The 15107-nt window shown below is 46.2% G+C and overlaps 2 protein-coding genes across 2 annotated transcripts in view; both read right to left on the reverse strand.

Moving 5' to 3' along the window:
* Positions 1–1200: 1200 nt before the first annotated feature.
* LOC117373275 (protein FAM110A-like) lies at positions 1201–4704 on the reverse strand. The gene is made up of 2 exons (XM_033969225.2): positions 4546–4704; positions 1201–3369 (listed from the first exon to the last, which is right to left on the reverse strand). Exon 2 carries the CDS (start codon positions 3280–3282, stop codon positions 1972–1974), a length of 1311 nt encoding a protein of 436 aa, XP_033825116.1. The 5' UTR covers positions 3283–3369; positions 4546–4704; the 3' UTR covers positions 1201–1971.
* Positions 4705–7729: 3025 nt separating this feature from the next.
* prickle3 (prickle homolog 3) overlaps positions 7730–15107 on the reverse strand; it is a 118419-nt gene continuing 111041 nt past the window's right edge. The window contains exons 4-12 of the mRNA XM_033968942.2: positions 14128–14305; positions 13621–13734; positions 13385–13522; positions 12623–12826; positions 11206–11392; positions 10461–10796; positions 10093–10383; positions 9629–10000; positions 7730–8741 (exon numbers count right to left, since the gene is read on the reverse strand). Coding sequence (XP_033824833.1) covers positions 8287–8741; positions 9629–10000; positions 10093–10383; positions 10461–10796; positions 11206–11392; positions 12623–12826; positions 13385–13522; positions 13621–13734; positions 14128–14305 — 2275 coding nt within the window. The 3' untranslated portion in view covers positions 7730–8286. The remainder of the gene's footprint in view (positions 8742–9628; positions 10001–10092; positions 10384–10460; positions 10797–11205; positions 11393–12622; positions 12827–13384; positions 13523–13620; positions 13735–14127; positions 14306–15107) is intronic.

The following is a 15107-nucleotide window of genomic DNA, read 5'->3' on the forward strand; positions in this document are numbered from 1 at the left end:
ATTCCGACCACAAGTATCATAGCAACCAAAGAGCCAATCAGGAGCGAGGATGTTGAAGGTAATGCTCCTTAGCAACGCTGTCAATCAAACCTGTTGCTAACGCTAACAGGAGCGACCTCGGGGACAGAAGGACCTGATTTGTCTGTTATTAATGTTCATATCTTGATTTACAGACACAATAGTGAAATAAAAACCCCAGGATCATGTAGAGGGTTAATACGAACATTTAAGACCAAAATGACGAGTCAGTGGAGCAGGAAGTGCAGAACATGATCACTTCCTGTTTGTAACGCGGCGGCAGGTTTAGCTCTGTCCTTTTATACAAACAGTCTGTGGGTCAGACATATTAAAGATATATATAGATATATATTATTTTACTCTATAGAGTAAAATCATATATTTATATGTGGAGACGTGTCGCTGCTTTATTTTTGAGCAGTAAAACCCCTGAGACTGAATAAATACAAGACAGATGGGTTTAAAGCCATACTGTGGTACATTTCAGGCAGAATGACAAACATCTCTATGGAGACCAGCGAGTGTCTGACCCCGATACCAGAAAGGTTACACACTGCAGCTTTAACACAAAAAGTGGTGGATGAAGCACTGAGTTTGGAAAATTAAGAAAAAGAAAAAAAAAGAGCAAAAAAAAGCACCTGTTTAAAAAGTACTTAGAGTAAAAAGTAAAAGTATTTCTCACAGATTTTGAGTCTTTAAAGCTTCAAATGTGGAGATTTTGATTTGAGCTGAATTTTGTTCAACAGAAACAAATGAATCGATCATTTTTATTTGTATATTTTTGTTAAACTTGTTAAAAATACTTTTACTTTTCAGTCCTGATCTAAAATGTAGTAGAGTAGAAAGTACAGATCCTGCTCTCAAATGTACTCAAGTAAAAAGTACACACTGTAAAATGTACTTAAGTATAAATACTGAACTGAAACAACTGACAAAAATGCTTTTGAGGTTTCAACACTATTTTTACTTCACACTCAGGACAAATAAAACCAAAGAAAAATGTAAGAAACGTAAATCTGAAGCACTTAAAGACGCTGTGAGTGCTGCCCCCTGGTGGACAGGCTGACTCTGTCCTTTTACTTTAAATCACCTCTGAGGCTTTTCTCATTTCCTTGTGATTTCTGACTAAACTGTCGCTGTCAAAAGAAGCTTTAAGATTTGAAATAAAAATATTCAAATATTCTCTTGCATCATGAACCTTTTATTGTCATTTTTTCATAATCTGTGACACAAAACGACGGCCCCATTATGGGACAAAACACAAACTGATCCTGAACAAACAGAAACACTTTGGTCTCTGCGACGTGGAAATAAACATTTATATCAACTCTTTTTGCATTTGTCGCCTGCACAGCCCCAGTATGGGACAAAAATCAGAACAGAACGATTAGAGACGAGCGATATATCGGTCCCAGTGTTTTTACCTTTTCTACAAACTATTAGACTTGTTATTTTAAATTCCACGTAAATACATTTTATTTTTTATTTCTACAAACGCGGCAAGTTCATCACTGTCACTTAAACTTAAAGACACGTGTGTGGAATTAAAAGCAAAAATATCAGACATCGTATCGGCTCAGAAAGTCCATATCGACCCATCTCTAATAACTAATAATCGATAAAAAAATTCCAGTCGTATGTAAAAGAACGAACGCTCGTCTGTGCAGTGTTCACATTTACCACAGAACCACAGACGGTAGAAAGTGGTTAAACGGTCACAGCGGCGAAAGTAGAGCAGAGTTTCTGATTTAGGATTCCGACCTCGAGTATCATAGCAACCGCAGAGCCAATCAGGAGCGAGGATGTTGAGTCTGAATGACGAGTCTGACAGCAGCAGTTACAGAGAGAGGACGCAGTTTTTACACAGACATTGGAGCCGTAATCGTGTCCCTGATCACTTCCTGTTCAGAGCGCGGCGGGAGCAGGTTCGCCGTGTCCAATATAAACGTTTTCTCACAGATTCGTGCTCGTGTTTGCGTTGTCCTTCGCTTGGCCGAGCCCATAAAGCCACTTAATCACTCTTGCGTTTCTCTCAATGACCGACACGCCGTATGGGACTCGTGCCGCTGCGTTTCCGGCGTTCTCCTCCTCTTCCTCCTCTTCTTCCTCTCGTCCCGACCCGCCGCACTCGGACCCGGGGGCGCTCACGCTGCGGAACCGGGCCAAAGACACAATGTCCGAGTTCGAGGCCGTAAGGTCCCGGAAGTCCGTGGGGTCCAGTCCGCACAGGTTAAAGAAACGTTCCAGCTCCGTCCCGGCTCTGGAGACGCGGTCGCTCAGGTCGGACTTGGAGCGGGTGAGGGAGGGGCGCTTTCTGCCGCTGGAGGAGGAGAGGCGGGTGAACGCCGGGGAGGGCGGGGGCAACACGGGGGCCTCAGGAGGGGCGTCGCTGGGGGCGGGAGGGGTCTTTAGAGGCGGAGTGAGAGGAGCGTTTTCTGGTTTTGGAGGTGTCGCGATCACAGGTTTGAGAGGAGACGGGGCGGCGGGCGTTCTGGGGTGAAAGGGGCGTGTCCTCTGCAGACACTGGGAGTGCAGCAGGAGGGGCTGAAGGGGCTGCCTCATGAACTGCGCCGGTCTCATTGGGGGCCGAGCGGAGCCGGCCTGAGGCAGGACGTCCACTCTGCGGACTGTCCCGGCGGCCGGAGGGGCGGGGCCGCTCTCCTCTCGGGGCGGGGCTTTGAGTCTCACTTTGGCTGGACTGGACCAGTCCGGGCGAGGGGCCGGCGGCGGAGGAGTCGGCTTCTTCTGTGGAGAAACGGTCTGTGGAGGTTTAGTGTCGTCCGCTCGGGGGCCGTCGCTCACGTCGCTGATGAGGTTACTCAGGTGCTCCAGGTCCAGTTGGAGACTCTCTTTGGACTTGGCGGTGACGGGAGGTTTCGTCTCTTTCGTCTTGGCGGTGATGGGAGGTTTCGTCTCTTTCGTCTTGGCGGTGATGGGAGGTTTCGTCTCTTTCGTCTTGGCGGTGATGGGGGTCTTGGGATGGGGGCTGAGTTTCATGGGCTGCAGGGCGGAGCAGCTGAGCACAGCTCTGCTCACCTCCAGGGGGCGCACTGGCTGCTGTTTACTCAGAGCGACTTGACTCTTCACATACTTGGCTTTGTCTGCCTCCAGTCTCTCCACGGCGCTCTGCTTCGGTCCTCCCTGTCGGCGCCGGTAAAGCTCCGGGGCCACGGGGGCTTTGGGCCGGAGACGAGGGGGAGTGGACGTGACCACCGTCCCCACGGGACGTCTCGCGGACGCTGGGAGAGTCTCCGCGGGCATCATGTGACCAGAAGAACACGGCCTCTACCTGAACTGTGCCTCAGTGTCTCAGGAGAGGCCTTCATCGCCTCATCCTCATCGTCGTTTGCTCTGAAAAACACAAACTTTCATCTTTAGTCAAACGAGAAGCAGAATCATCACAACAGCAAATATTTAATCATGAGCTTAAACTGTTTATGTCACTTCTCACAAACTGAAACAGACTGAACTTCACACAGAGGCACTTCCTCCTTTTGTCAAACAGCCAATCAGACGACTTTCTCACACGACGCACCGGCCGCTGCCACAGTCACTTTTATTTTAGCACTAAGAGCCATCAATCTCCCAGCAGCCCCCGGGACAATAACAGTGACAGATCCTTTTGAGAGGAACAGGGGCCCGGGACGAGTGTGCGGGGCGGGTGTGTGGGGTCGGGTGTGTGTGGGGGCGGCTGTGTGAGCGGAGCTGGGGTCTATGGGGGCAGTTGTCAACAAACCTTTGTCTGCAGACTCCTCACTAACAGCTGCTGAAGAAACAATGACTTAAACTCCACCAGTGTCTGGGATAAGATCTTTGAAACTCAAGTCCCGCAGGTTTAAACAAAGAAAAAAAGAGAAAGAGTCGATTTAACCCGGACAAACTCAACCTTTTGTATAAGACGAGCTGAGCAGACACTGTGTTTGTCTGCAGAGATGTTGTCAAGGCTCATAAAAACGCAGAATTGTAATTTTAAGTCTCCACATCTGCTGCTCACATTCTCCACATTGTTGCCATTCCAGGTGGAGGTACGCCGCACTCTGCTGATAACACAGCTCCTCCTTATGTCCCAGGAGGTCTTAGTAACTCCACAGTTAACAAATGTTTCATCTATGTTTAGGAGACAGCAGCTCGTGATATTATTAACCCTGCGCGCTGTGGTTTTACGCACGGTGGGGTTTTTACGCACGGCGCTTTTACGCACGGCGCTGGAATGTGAGGGTCAAACAAACAAACACACGACTTAAAGCTGCGGGTCAAGGGTTTAGCGCGTTTAAAACTCTGAAATAACGAGCTTTAAGAGCAAAGAAAGGGAAAAGACAGTGGTGATCGGGGCTAAAGTTTGTGTAAGAAGCCCAGAGGCGCGCACATTCTCGTTGGAAGCTAAAAGTAAACAGAAAAGCGGCCTGGAGCTGCGCTGAGGCCGTGTCCGGACAAGCCCACACCGAGGACAGCTTCTTCCTCTGTTTCAAGGTGTTTCCCGGTGCGGATAAACTCCACAAACGGTTCATTTACGGCTTAAAAACTCACCTGAAGTCGTGGAATCGATCTGCGAGCGGCTCCGGTTCGAGCTGCGGAGACAAAAGGTGAAAGAGCCGAGTCTCAGAGCCGAGTGTCAGAGCCGTGGAGCCGTGGCGCGGGGGGGAGTGCGGCGTAAAGCGCAGCCCGTGGCCTCTTTGCGACACGTTCAAGACAAACCTGTTTGACAACTCACGTGTGCGCGCGTGGGACGGCCCCTCGCCTCTGATTGGTCCGTGCGGCTCCTAAACGCGGAAGTGGTCACCTTTGAACACCTTTTCTGTTTTTTTTCTTTCTCTTTCTTTTTCTTTTATTAGGTTAACTGAAATTTGAACCGTCCCCGAGTATCAGTGTCTGTTTGAGTTTGTGGTTTACATATTTTATTCTGGAATTTCACTTGTATAATAAAAAAAACAATAAGAAAACTTTAAACTCATCACCTGTTCTGTGTTTTTTATGATGTATTTTATTTGTTTTTTATCAGATATTTGAAATAATTCCACAATTCAGTTTAATAATTTATTTCTTTATTTTATTAAATGGTCTAAATTATTAAAGTGATTCACAAAAAATCCAAAATAATATAAAACAAAAACAAAACAACATTCTCCACGTAAATGACCCCACACCAAATATATAAAAATATGTTTCTGACTTGTATAATTACTAAACTTTGTACAAATCTGTTACAAAATAAAAATAAAAATAATAAAACGATATTTACAGCACGAAGGCCACACCACGTTAAAGAAAACTCATCTTTCACAACATCATGAAGTAAAAGTACAGACACTGGAGCAAAAAAGTACTTTAAAATCTACTTAACTAAAAGTATTAAAGTACCTGTTTAAAAATATACATAAAGAGTAAAAAGTAAAGTATTTTGTGCAGATTTTGAGTCTTATAAAGCGTCAAATGTGGTGATTTTGATAAAGATTTGAGCAGAATTTTGAGATAATTTAATGTTTTTTTTCTGTTTTTATTTGTATATTTTTTCTGAACATGGTAAAAATAAAAGTACTTTTACTTTTCAGTCCTGTTCAAAAATGTAGTGGAGTAGAAAGTACAGATACTGCTCTCAAATGTACTCAAGTAAAAGTAAAAAGTACACACTGTAGGATGTACTTAAGTAAAGCACAGATACCTGAAAATTCTACTGAAGTGCAGTACTTTACTACTTTTACTTTATGTTGAAAAGTACCGAGTATCTGCAGTATTTTAGTAGTAGTATCTGTCGCTGCTGGAGTTTATGTAAAAACAGTCGACTGTGACAAACTTTCAAACAGACGATAAAAACTCGTCACAAATATGAAGTTTTTTTTACAGATTTTATCACAGACGAGTACTGTGTCTTATCAGTACAAGTACAAGGAGTAAAGTACTGTACTGAAGTAGAATTCTGAGGTATCTCTCCTTTACTTCAGTACATTTTACAGTGGTACTTCTTACTTTTACTTGAGTACATTTGAGAGCAGTATCTGTACTTTCTACTCCACTACATTTTTGAACAGGACTGAAAAGTAAAAGTAAAAGTAAAAGTACTTTTCATCTGATTTTTTGAGGGTTTTTTTTTACCACGTTCGTTGTAAAATCCTGAATAAAAGAGTTTGAGCTTTGACTTTGAGCAAAACAAAAATAAAAACACAAAATTCAGAAAAAAATGAAGAAATTGATTCATGTTGAACAAAATGTGTCATTTTGAATCAGTCACATTTACACTTCAACAAATGAACAGTACTTTTACTTTTACTTTTACTTACTCTTTAAGTACATTTTTAAATAGGTACTTCAATACTTTTACTGAAGCAGATTTGTCCATTTGATACTTTTACTTTTACTTAATAAAACTGAGTACTTCCTCCACCTCTGATGAAGTTTCACGTTTCATCCACCAGGGGGCTTCAACTCAAACAGTACAGAGTGTAGTACATGTAGTACAATGTGCAGTACAATGTGCAGTACAATGTGCAGTAAAATGTGTAGTACAGTGTGCAGTACAATGTGTAGTACATGTAGTACAGTGTGTAGTACAATGTGCAGTACAATGTGTAGTACATGTAGTACAGTGTGTAGTACAATGTGCAGTACAATGTGTAGTACAATGTGTAGTACAATGTGTAGTACAATGTGTAGTACAGTGTGTAGTACAGTGTGTAGTACAGTGTGTAGTACAATGTGTAGTACAGTGTGTAGTACAGTGTGTAGTACAATGTGTAGTACAGTGTGTAGTACAGTGTGTAGTACATGCGTAGTACAGCGTGTAGTACAGCATGAAGTAGTGTGTAGTACAGTGTGTATTACAATGTGCAATACAATGTGTAGTACAATGTGTAGTACAGAGTGTAGTACAGTGTGTAGTACAGAGTGTAGTACAGAGTGTAGTACAGAGTGTAGTACAGAGTGTAGTACAGTGTGTAGTACAGAGTGTAGTACAGAGTGTAGTACAGAGTGTAGTACAGAGTGTAGTACAGAGTGTAGTACAGTGTGTAGTACAATGTGTAGTACAGTGTGTAGTACAGAGTGTAGTACAGAGTGTAGTACAGAGTGTAGTACAGAGTGTAGTACAATGTGTAGTACAGTGTGTAGTACAGAGTGTAGTACAGAGTGTAGTACAATGTGTAGTACAGAGTGTAGTACAGTGTGTAGTACAGAGTGTAGTACAGAGTGTAGTACAGTGTGTAGTACAGAGTGTAGTACAGTGTGTAGTACAGTGTGTAGTACAGAGTGTAGTACAGAGTGTAGTACAGAGTGTAGTACAGTGTGTAGTACAGAGTGTAGTACAGTGTGTAGTACAGTGTGTAGTACAGAGTGTAGTACAGTGTGTAGTATTATGTAACATGTGACTCAGGATTATTTGTTTAATCAATAAACTCGATCGATCACTGTGACCAACAACATCAAAGAGCAGATCACACAATTTACTCGTCACACACAAACCTGCAGATTTAGGCTCAAACTGAAAACACTCTGTTCCACCTTGTGATGTCATCATGTGGTGATACAGGAAGTGCTCCACTGTGTTTTTAAACTCCACACACCTTCATTTCTAGAATCATTTGGATCATTTCAGTCCTGGAGTTGTCTCTTATCTCGACTGGACTAAAGGTAAAAGGAGGAGGAGTTAACTTGAAAACTCCCACTTGATGACATCACAAGGTGGAACGTCGTATTTTGATCTTTGTAGATGTAACAGACGAATAATAAAGTGTGACTCAAACGTGTGAATGAAACAAAACACAACTCCACGTCTGTTTTTGAGGAGGAAACATTAGAACATGGATTAAATCTGTCATCCACATTCTCTGGGGGTGTGACGCTAACTGGAGGCACCGCTCTGTCTGAAGCTGTTACTCAAGTTCGACTTTAACCTGAGCTTTATTTTAACACAAGAATTATATCTGGTGAGCTGATCTGTGCTGTTAAATAAGTCCCTCTCAAATAATATTACATCACAAGCTAGCATTAGCATTAGCATTAGCATTAGCATTAGCATGACTCCTAAACAGGACCATGAACGCTCAGACTGACCACAGCCTCCTGAAAATGTGCTCTTTAAATACATTTTTGAGTTGTTTTTTTCAGACAATCTGCGTTGGCTAATGTGCTAATTGTGTCGCCACGGTAACATTCCACCATAGACATCCACGTAGAACCCCCCCGGCGCGACGTCACTGCAAAATATCAACAGGAACAGAACTTAAATCACACTCGTAACTCTAACATTTCTGATTTTAAACCAAACTCGCTCAGATGCTACGAAATGGCGCAGTTTTTATCTTTGTCTTTCGCCCCCAGACTGTGAGCTCGTCTCCGCCTGAAGCTCCCGCGAAGTCCGCTCTCCTTCTGCGCCTCCTTACCCGCGGGGGGAGGCGCGGGGGTGCTCTTCGGGGTCGCTCGGAGCTGCGGCGGCAGAGGGATCGGTTTCCCCAAAAAGAACCCCTCCTCCTCTGAGTCGGAGGAGGAGGAGGAGCAGGTGGAGCAGGAGTCCTCGTGTCCGCGGCGTCCCGTCTGGAGGCCGACGGACAGGGAGCGGGACGAACCTCGGATTTCCCGGTCCCTCTCCCCCCTGCGCTCCAGCGAGTCCAGTCGGGGGCGTTCGGATCGGGAGCGCCGGTGCCGTCTCTCTGACCCCGTGAGGAGAGAGGGGTCAGAGGGCACGCGGGAGTGACCCCAACCTCTGCGGCGACGGTGATGGTGCGACGAGCCGTCTGACAGAAAGAAAAGAGACAGAACACAGAGATCAGAGGAGGATGGACAGATTCAGTCAGCAGAGGCTCAGGTGGTTGAGTCTGTGCTCACTGGAGGTTGGTGGTTCGATTCCCGCTCTCGATATAAACATCATTGACCCATTGACCCATTGACCCATTGACCCATTGACCCACAGGGACATGATAAACTTATGAGCGATGTATTTATTTTTTAAACCGATGTTGTTCATTGTTCTTAGTTTGTACAGGTTTATAGAGCCTTTATAAAACATTTCATCCATGTTCTTCCTCTTATCTGGGGTCGAGTCTAAACAGGGACTCCCAGACTTCCCTCACCCCAGACATGTCCTCCAGCTCCTCCTTTGGGACCCCAAGGCGTTCCCAGGCCAGAGAGACATAGTCCCTCCAGAGTGTCCTGGGTCTGCCCCGGAGCCTCGTCCCAGTGGGACATGATCTGCCCAGGGAGGAAAACCAGGACAACAGGTGAAGGTAGGACCAGAGATCTAAACCAGGACTAAACCAGGACTAAACCAGGACTAAACCAGGTCTAAACCAGGTCTAAACCAGTCTGTAGATTGACCAGTAAATCAAGAGCTTTTCCTTTCGACTCCTCCTGTGACAGATATAAATTCACATTAAACTGTTGGTGCCGTGTCCTTCTGAGCTCACACATTCACACACACTGGGGGTGAGGGGGTTAAGTGTCTTGCCAAAGGACACAACAGCAGCATTCATCTGTGGGAGCTGGACTCGCACCATCAACCTGTGGGTCACTGGATCAGACCACTGTATCTACGATGTTTACGTCAGGAGTGGGATTCAAACCGCCAACCTTCGCTCTACCGACTGAGCCGCTGTCATTTCTCTAAAACATGACAGACATTTACCCAGCAGGTCCATCTGAGGCGGGATGCCTTTCTTCAGCTGTAACCTGCTTCCAAACACGTCCTGGGACTGATCCTCCTCCTCTTTGTCACAGGGCTCATCTTCTTCCTCCTCCTCCTCCTCTTCCTCTTCCTCCTCGTCCTCTTCCTCCTCCTCTTCCTCCACAGAATAGCTGCTGCTGATTGGCTCTCTGAAGCTGACCCGGGTCGTGCCGCCACGGGACAGGGGCGTGGGGGAGTCTGAGGGTCTGTCCTGAGTCACATTCACAGGGGGAGAGTCTCGGGGCTCGTGGGACTTTAGGGGCAGAGGAGGAGGTAGGTCAGAGTCAGACGGAGGTAGATCAGGTGAGTCTCGATCGTTTTCTGATGGATAAACTGCAAACAGAGCGGAGCCGGTGAGGAAACGACGTCTGTGAACTGTCTCGTGTTTATGTCTCGTGTTTATGTCTCGTGTTTATGCCACGTACCTTGATGTGTCTTTTCCACCCAGGCCATGCAGTCTTTAGCGCTGGACGTCTCTCTGGAGTTGATGCAGGTGAGAGGATGTCCAATGTCTCCGTTTGTTCTGTTTTCATTTTCAGAGCAGTTAAAGTGAGGACTGTCGCAGCGTCCTGGTGCTACGCCGTAGTGTGTGATGTCATGGGGCCAGGAGGGGCCCCGTCCGTTTGCCAGGTGTATGTGTGGGAGCGGGGTGTAGCTGCCTCTGGGAGGACGGGATGAAGGGGCTCCATTGAGTTCTATAAAAGTGTAATGTGGACCTGGAAATATCACAGAGCAAACATCAGAAATACAGTCCTTCATTTGAGAAACAAACATTACACAGGATAACACTCACCTCTGTTTTTCATTGTGGTGTAAATACAGTCTCTCGCTGGTATTACATGGGAGTGGCTGCCCTCTAGTGGCTGAAGAGGTGAACAGCAGTGTTGCTGCGGGCCTCGTCCTGTCATGTGTCTCCTGTTTAAAGGAGAGCGGCTCTGCAGGGCGGAGTCACAGGAGTCGGAGTTGTTGGGGTCGTCTCCTAAAGAGCAGGCTCTGGAGCAGAAGATGAGCCCTGCCCGGGGCAGAAAGGGTCGTCCCAGGAGGGGCAGGTGGCACCGGGCGCAGCAGAAACACGCCTCCACCGCGTGCCAGTGCTGACCCTCAAACGTCATCTGGCCCTGGTCAATACCTGCAGGACGTTAATGAACCGGTCAGAGTCTGAACTGCACGACACGTCAAAAGTCTGGACACTCCCTCAATCGATGTTTTGGGGTTTTTTTTACTTTCTTACTTTCTACACTTTATATAAAAACAAACGGCATCAAATATATGAAGTAAGATCTATGGAATTATGTAGTAAAGAAAAAAATAACTAACTCCATTAAATATCTCAACAAAGCAGAGCGTGGTATTTTGAAGATTTGAATATAAAATATAAAAACAATATTTAGCAGTTACTTTTTTCTGTACTACATAATTCCAAATATGTTACTTAATTTATTTGATGTCTTCTGTGTTTATAAAACCATCTGAATGAGAGGGCGTGTCCAAACCTTTGACCGATCGTGTTCATTTATTCACGTTGACTGTGTTTTTACCGATGTTTTCTCCACACGTGTCGCAGTACTCCGCGTACAGCCCCTCGTAGCAGGAGCAGCAGTACGGTCGACTCTCCCTCATGATGTAGCGCTGACCTCCGAGCGCCGCCTCACACTCGAAACAGCAGAAGTGCTTCATGTGCCAGCACCTGCCCTCGGCCTCCGTGCACTCGTCTGCCAGAATGATCTACAACACAACGCCACAGGGAGAGACACGGAATTAAAGACATCGCCGTCGAAAGCTCAGATCCACCGAGAGGACGAGACACGTGAAGCGTTTGGAGACGTCTGGGTGTTTCTGTGAGAACACGAACGTCAGGGGAAAATGCTGATTTGACATGAGCCGGTTTTATTTGTGGGTCAGTCGGACAAAATCCATTTCTGAACCACGTCTAATCTCAGACGCACAGATTCACACAGACGGATTCACACACAGGCGACTAAAACTAAAACTAAAACTGTAACTGTAACTATCTGCTGATCTGTCTGGACATAAACTTAAACTTGAAATGAACAAACTTTAGCATCACATTTTACATCTATAAACTTCCCAGACTTTGGTTCAATCAAACTGAGGCAGAGCAGTGGAACATGACAAAGTAAAAGTACTAAAGAACTGTACTTAAGTAAAGTTCTATTCATCTGTACTTTACTTAAGCTACTTGTTACTTTTACTTCACTACATCTGAGAGCAGTATCTGTACTTTCTACACTCTATGTTTTTGAAATGGACTGAAAAGTAAAAGTATTTGTATTATTGTGAGACCTGCTGAAAAGGCTGAGGGTTTATTTTTAACATGTTTATACTTATAAACATATATATATATATATATATATATATATATATATATATATATATATATATATATATATATATATATATATATAAAAGAAAAACTGAAAAAAACATTGATTCAGTTGTTTCTGTTGAACAAAACTCAAATCTTTATCAAAATCACCACATTTGAAGCTGAATGGCTGAGAAAATTATAGACCAGACAAGGACAAACTACGGCCCAGGGGCCAAATGCGGCCCTTTGGGCTTATTAATCCGGCCCGTTGAACATGACCAAATTATATTAAAATAGGTGAGGGCAAACCTCGTTCAAACGGGCCATTAACCAGTAAAAATCTATAAATTAGCTGCAGGGTTGTACAGGCCGCAGGGTTCAGAGCGTGGGAAAAAAGCAGCGGTTTATGGCCCAAAATTTACACTTTGTACTTAGGGTTAGGTTTTTACAGCTTATCATAAAAAAACATCAGGCGTTTATGGATCTAAGACACTGATTTTACCAGGTCATGGTTTTTTGAATGTTTTTTTAACTTGAGTACTTCTTCCAGCTCTGCTCATTACTTTGGTAGTACCAGAGTACTGCGTAGTACTTTGTGTATATCTGTACCCTCAGAGCGGCGTTACCTCGTCGCAGGCCTGGCACCGCGGCTTCAGCCTCTCCGCGTGGTGCCGGCCGCAGTAGATCTGACCGTCCTGGTGGAAGTAGATGAGGTCGACGAGCAGCTCGTTACAGGAGGCGCACTGGAAACACTGAGGATGCCAACAGCAGCCGCTCCCGGCGCGAGTCGCAAAGACGGCGATGTCCCCCCCGCTGATCTGTCTCCCACACTGACAACGCACAGGACACACGTGCACAGAGACATGAGCATTAAACCGACGCCCCAGAGCAGAGCCTGCACACACACGCCCCCCCGTGTGTGTGTGTATGTGTGTGTGTGTGTGTGTGTGTATGTGCCAGAGCAGAGCCTGCACACACACGCCCCCCCGTGTGTGTGTGTGTGTGTGTGTGTGTGTATGTGCCAGAGCAGAGCCTGCGCACACACGCCCCCCCGTGTGTGTGTGTGTGTGTGTGTGTATGTGCCAGAGCAGAGCCTGCACACACACGCCCCCCCGTGTGTGTGTGTGTGTGTATGTGCCAGAGCAGAGCCTGCACACACACGCCCCCCCGTGTGTGTGTGTGTGTGTATGTGCCAGAGCTGAGCCTGCACACACACGCCCCCCTCCCACAGGAGAACGTCAGAAAAACATGTGTGTGTGTGGGGGGGGGGGGGGGGGGGGGGGGGTATATGTGTCTATGTGTGTATGTGTGTGTGTATATGTATGTGTGTCTATGTGTGTATGTGTATATATGTGTGTGTGTGTAGGGGTGTGTGTGTGTGTGTGTACCTGGTGGCAGATGGCTCCGGTCATGGTCACGGGGAAAGGTCGGACGGCCCCTCGTCCCAGATTGTCCCGTTTCCTCTGCTGGCTGAACGCTCGCAGCTCCTTCTTCTCCGCCTCGTCCAGAGAGTTGCAGTACTGCGGCTGCGGCGCACACACACACACACACACACACACACACACATGAGTCCGTGAGGTCATGACCCTCTGATAAACACACCTGAGATAAACAGTAGACGCACCTCGCTGTCGTGGGCGGGCAGCTGGTGCAGCAGCTGTTTGATTCTGTATCTCTCTCCTGGACTGTTCACATACGGCACTCTGTCCTCAGGCAGGCAGCTGAAGTACTGGTACACCTGAGAGTACAAGTACACGCAACTTTAAGACAGACTGAAGTACTGGTACACCTGAGAGTACAAGTACACACGACTTTAAGACAGACTGAAGTACTGGTACACCTGAGAGTACAAGTACACACGACTTTAAGACAGACTGAAGTACTGGTACACCTGAGAGTACAAGTACACACGACTTTAAGACAGACTGAAGTACTGGTACACCTGAGAGTACAAGTACACACGACTTTAAGACAGACTGAAGTACCGGAAACTTGGTACATCAGTGAGATGTGCGGAGTTAACTGGAGTTAGTTGTGTGGAGTCATTTGTGTAGCGTTAACAGTTGTGTAGCGTTAACAGTTGTGTAGTGTTAACAGTTGTGTAGCGTTCGTCTGTGTGCGGCGCTCGTACCTGTTCCGGCTTGAGCCCCGGTGGGACCCAGGAGTATTCCTCGGAGGCGCAGCCCGAGTCGTCGTCGGAGATGGAATGTCTCTGAAAGTCGGACACGAGTTTGGTCATCATCTTCTGCCCCGGGACGGCGCGCACGGCGTGCTCCTCACGCACACACTTACAGTGAACACAGATCTTTCTGTAGAGAAGAGGACAGCAGAGAACACAAGTGAGCTACACACACAACACACAACACACACAACACACGCACACAGATCTCACACACACACACTGAACACACACCACACACACACACACACACCCACACAGTGAACACACACCACACACACACACTGAAGACAGATCTTTCTGTAGAGAAGAGGACAGTAGAGAACACAAGTGAGCTACACACAACACACATACACACAGATCTCACACACAACACACGCACACAGATCTCATACACACACACACACACACCCCCACAGAGACACATACACACACGCACACACAGACACACCCCCACACACACCCCCACACACCCCCTCTCACACACACACACCCGCGCACACCCACACACACCCCCCCCACACACACACACACACGCACGCACACAGATACTCACACACACCCACCCCCCCCACACACACACGCACACACACACACCCTCGCACACACCCTCACACTCTATCACACACTCACACACACACAGAGCTGCAGCTGCAGGTTCTCCTTGTGCTTCAGGTGATCAGGTGTTGAACTTTTACATTTGAATCTGAGATGAAACTTAAATATTTGTGTGTTTCTCAGAGACATGAACGTGGCCTTTTCAAATATGACACATTTTTCAAACCTAAAGTTCAGGGCCGGGTCTGAACAGTAAAAGTTTTAAATCGTCCCCTGCAGCTAAAGATATTTGATCAAATACGTCGTTATCTAAGACTGTAAAGGGTTTGACTGTTACATTATATAAACTACAAACACAAGTACAAACAATACAA

The sequence above is a fragment of the Periophthalmus magnuspinnatus genome, chromosome 7, assembly GCF_009829125.3.
Source record: "Periophthalmus magnuspinnatus isolate fPerMag1 chromosome 7, fPerMag1.2.pri, whole genome shotgun sequence".
Lineage (NCBI taxonomy): Eukaryota > Metazoa > Chordata > Actinopteri > Gobiiformes > Gobiidae > Periophthalmus > Periophthalmus magnuspinnatus.